This window comes from Eucalyptus grandis, chromosome 11, assembly GCF_016545825.1.
Source record: "Eucalyptus grandis isolate ANBG69807.140 chromosome 11, ASM1654582v1, whole genome shotgun sequence".
Taxonomy (NCBI): domain Eukaryota; kingdom Viridiplantae; phylum Streptophyta; class Magnoliopsida; order Myrtales; family Myrtaceae; genus Eucalyptus; species Eucalyptus grandis.
In genome coordinates, this window is record NC_052622.1 from 27,914,127 (window position 1) to 27,919,208 (window position 5,082).

Consider the following 5,082-nt stretch of genomic DNA (forward strand, 5'->3'; position numbering starts at 1 on the left):
CTTAATATTTGCACGTAATCAAGTTGAGTGATTTTCCGATTATCGACCAGTCTAAAACAAAAAAAAAAAAAAAAAAAAAAAAAGAAGAAAGGGAACTGGCTTTTTAATTATTGAGATTGATGTGTACTGCTAAATTGAATTGAAATTAACTTTTTACCAATTCAAAGCCATTTTTTTTACGATAAATCTTGTGACCTCAAGAGAGAAACCGCTAAACATTATTTAACAAATTATGCAGTCTATGTAATTTTGCGCAATATGATATCTACCGATATTTGTAGAGATAATTATAGTTTGAAATATTGACCGACTATCCAAATCTAGTGATTCACGAGAGTTGCGTAACAAATTTATTAGACAAGTTGTGTATTTAGAGTAACTCGTATTTTAATTATCTAGAAATTGACCAACTTTCATCTTTTTTGCTATGTCCTTTTAATAGTTGTTGTCCTTGGTCCCCACAAAAATTATGATCCAATTCCTATTACAATAACGATAGAAATGACGACAAGTAACGCAACGACAAGTTTTCACCAATTCCTATTTTGTATATATTATAAGTAGATTAAACGGGGATTGAGTTAGACTCACCACTTGCAACGATTCATATAAATCAAGTCCATTGTACCTTACCCAAAAAGGAATGCTTCTACGTTTGTTAAAGCATCTCGCCATAACTCTTCGATCCGGTTTATGACGCGCAACTTATGGCTGTGCCAAAGGAGCCCTAAAGTTTAATTATAGTTATAATTATTTTTCTCAAACTCATTTTTATTGGACACGCAATGGCTCGTAGTCTCCTTTCGGCCTTCGACCGAACCACTATATAAGGAATAGTGCATGTAATTGATATCCCTGTCTCATTCTCAAACTCAATCAACCTCTCCTACCATCAAATCATCCTCCGTTTTGCCTTCGTTCTCTTTGACCCTCTCTCTCCCCTATGGGCACTCAAAAACTGCTCCTCTCCTGCCTTCTCTTCTCTCTTCTCGCAGGTTCATTTCTCCCCTCAAATCTCTCCTTATTCCTTCACAGAACTCCTCCTCTTCTTCTGTTGGGTCCGGTCATTGACGATGATAGCTCTTCTTCCCTGGCTTTCTGCAGGGCACATGGCGGTTCACGGCTCATCTCACCACCACCACCACCACCACCACCACCACCACCATCACCACCGCCACTCCTCTCAAAGTCACGAGGAACCCACCTACGCTTTCAACGCGACGAAGCTGTTCGTGTTCGGAGACTCGTACGCCGACACAGGGAACAACAACAAATCGGAGGCGAGCTCGTGGAGGGTGCCTTACGGCATCACTTTCCCCGGAAAACCGGCCGGGCGCTTCTCCGACGGCCGCGTCTTCACCGATTTCGTCGGTCGGTACACTCACTGTACAACCTTCCCTTGCTCTCTCTCAGTTTCGGCCTGGGGTGTCAACTTCATAGTGCATGATTGCTGTTCAGCATCAATTTCACATTCTTTAAGAAAAACAAATCACAAAAGCAACTTCGTGTCCATCCCAAGGTCTTTATCAAATGCACTTTACATTACATCTTTAGCTTTCTCTTCCTTGGAGCAGGTAATGCATTTGCTGTAGCTCCATGTAAATATAATAATTTATCTATGGTGGGGTACATGCCCTTCCAGGTTCGTGCTGCTTTTCCTGAAGAAAACAATGATTACTTTTCTGCTTTTTTTTTCTCATTCGTTGCATTATTGAGGTTGCCTTTTCTTTTCTTTTCTTTTTTAAATTTTTTTCTTTGCCCCCCTGCTTCCTATCTTGTCAGATCAGCTTCCCCTCTTTCCTTTCCTTGCATCCTCACATGCTTTCCTGATCCGAGAGTCGTACAGATTTCGTTTCCTCGTTAGCAGTACGCGCAAGAAATATATTCGGCCCTAATTTTAATTATTACTAGCAAAAAAGAAAAAAAGATAGAGAATGTTTATTTAAATATGTAAAGAAGGGAATAATGGTTGACTATTCGACCTATTCTTACAAAATGTATCGGTAAATAATTCTGGAATTGGAAAAAATCCAATTTAACAAGTGCAAAAAAGTAGCTATTTTGTTTACTTTGATGTTACAAATTTACCCGTAGTTTTCAATAACAAAATATAATGTTTTAATTAACTTCGTAATACTTTGAATAAAGTTTGAGATTTTGAAGTTATTGTCTGAGTTTGTTTTACATATGACATAGATATGCTAAAGAATTAGGGCACTCATTTTTCACCTCCGTCACCTATTCAAACTACCTTTTTTTCTAAGTTCAATTTGTCAATCTAGTGTAATTTAGGCCATCCACTTTCAAGTCTAGTAAGTCTGAAAAATAAACTTTTATCCCAACTCCAAAATGTTGCTTTAAACAAAAATTAAAAGCCAAAAACATAAAATGCTATGATTTTATCATTCAACTAAACCTTTGGAGCTACTAATTTAAAATGATTTATGGAAAGTCCATTTTTTATGGAGACATCTAATTTTACTAACATAAATAAACCCTTCCGGTAAAGATTTGTTTATGTTTATTGAATTTCTGTATCGGTCGATTATTATCTCAATGTGTATGAAAACACTTAATTAACAAAAATGGAGTCGGCCGTTATTATTCCTAAAGGCACTGTTTCATTTTGCAGCCAGATTTTTTGGGCTTAAGTCGCCCATACCTTACCAATGGTGGACGAGAGTGAACTCAACCCGTCTCAAATACGGGATGAATTTCGCTTACGGCGGAACAGGGGTGTTCAAAACCTTGAGCTCCGACCCAAACATGACAGTCCAGATCGACTACTTCCAGCGCCTGATCGGAGACTCTGTCTACACAGCCGCCGACGTCCACTCCTCCGTTGCCCTCCTCACCAACTCCGGCAACGACTACTCCGCTTACACAGCCAGGAATGGCTCCTTCCAGGTACTTAATTGGCAGACCACATCATGGTTCCGCGCTCGAAAATATTCCCTTACAATACATCCTCAAAATATCTAATGAAAAGCCTCCGATCTTGTGAATGATTGAATAATTGATACTTGATATCACCGTTTGGGCAAATCTGAAATTGTCCATGACATGCTGAGAGTGTGACTTCAAGCAATTAATTTTTTTTCCCCTCCTTTGGGTCGATTTCAAAATATTTGTTTTTTATTTTTATTTTTTTTGGAGAAATTAGACTAATTTGACATCACCAGGGACAAGACCTAACAAGCTCTTGGGCCCAAACAGATTTAAAGGGGTCACGTCATTTGGAGAGCCCGTGACTCTCACAACACACCAAATGCTCTCTTCATATGCGTGCAGACACTGCTAAATGACCAAATCCTTGTACTTGGTTTGCCCGTGAGTGACTGCTACTTGAGCCTTTGTGAGCAATGTCCTTTTCGCCTGAAATCTATTCATCACAGCCGTTCGATCAAATAGGTCCGTTTTGTTACATGATTAACATTGAAATAACCATGCCTAAATAAGAAATTCGGTCATTTTGACCCATTAATGAATAGCACCTGTTGTTGAGAGCTCGTAATGCCTCTCTAGGAACAGTATGTTTTGTAGTTAAGGTGGTACTGGCGCAATTCCACTCCAGTCGAAGACAGGCTTACATCAGGACCGGACAATCTAATTCATATGATGCCATTCTGTTATTGTATGAGATGCGGAATGTAACAATTTGATGACACTGACAGGACATGCCGGCCTTCATCACCAAGGTGGTGAGTCAACTCACCGTGAACTTGAAGCGCGTCTACACACTGGGCGCGAGGAAGATTGCCGTCGCGGCTCTTCAACCCTTGGGGTGCCTTCCTAATTACAGCTACGCAACGTCCTTTCAAAAGTGCAACGACACCGTCAACTCACTCGTCGGCTACCACAACCAGCTTCTGAAACAAGCCGTGGACAAGCTGAACAACGAAACTAACCCTTCCACTTTCCTCATTGTCGATCTGTACGCTGCTTTCACTTCGGTCTTTGAGAACACTGGTGCGTAAATTTTCTATGCTTGATCGTCCGATGTGTTCATTTGCTCTAGCATATGGTTCTTAATTTGATCCTCTCCTCTCATATTGAACAGACCTATCGAATATCCGAGGTTTTTCAGTAGCAAAACACGATTCTCAATTAACTGTGTCCAACATTTAGATTTTGTAACTCTCATTTTGTCTTTACAGAGAATTCAACATTTGAGAATCCATTGAAGCCATGTTGCGTGGGGATGAGCAGTGAGTACAACTGCGGGAGCGAGGATGCGAACGGGACGAAGAAGTACACAGTGTGTGAGGATCCCACTGCTTTCTTCTTCTGGGACATGGTTCATCCCACGCAGGCTGGTTGGAGGGCTGTGTATTCGACTCTTGGACCAAATCTCGATCAACTTTAGGAGTTTCTGGAGTGCTAGTCTCTTAGCTTTTCTCTTGTAATTTTTGCTGTTACTTCTCCATTCAATTGTAATTTTTTTTTCTTCATTTTTAGGATCGAATAAATTGTGTAATTGGGTCGATGTGATAGGAATGAAGTTTTCAACTATCCACTCTTATTTGAGCAAAATGCAGCCCTTCTTTATCTTGATGTGGCAATACAAAGTTTGGGTCGAGTTACGATTTGCACTCCCAAATTCGTGGCAAATTGCCTTAAGTGGGTTCAGTTTTTACAATTTTCCGCTCAGTATTTTGAAATTCTTGTGAAATCCTCAATGTTATCCTTCCAGTCTATTGTTATCAAGCTGTCCCGAAAGATAGAGGAAACGTAGGTGATGCGGGAGCATCCAATGTAGCTTCATGGACCAACTCAGAACCATCGATGCTTATCCAAGTCAATAAAGAAGTTGGGCATTATGTGCTTCGATTGATCATTTTGAATTAATAATGTTAATTACTTATCGGTACTTTGTGGTCTATCGATAGGTATCAATGGGAGGCCATTTTAGATGTCTTGTATGACCAATTGATGTAGTTTCAGAAGGATTATTTTTTGGTCAAGGGAGGAGCTCGAATTTTGGGAAGGCTAGAGGTTCACGAAAGCGGTTCAAGAATATGGAAAGCCAAAGGTTCAAGAACACGGAAAGCTACGGTTCGAGAATGTGGAAGGCCGAAGATT

General features: G+C 40.1%; 1 protein-coding gene across 1 annotated transcript; it reads left to right on the forward strand.

The window, feature by feature from the left end:
* Window positions 1-846: 846 nt before the first annotated feature.
* On the forward strand, window positions 847-4,554 carry LOC104425656 (GDSL esterase/lipase At5g03610). The gene is made up of 5 exons (XM_010038408.3): window positions 847-995; window positions 1,105-1,371; window positions 2,633-2,907; window positions 3,675-3,969; window positions 4,158-4,554. Exons 1-5 carry the CDS (start codon window positions 944-946, stop codon window positions 4,364-4,366), a joined length of 1,098 nt encoding a protein of 365 aa, XP_010036710.2. The 5' UTR covers window positions 847-943; the 3' UTR covers window positions 4,367-4,554.
* Window positions 4,555-5,082: the final 528 nt, after the last annotated feature.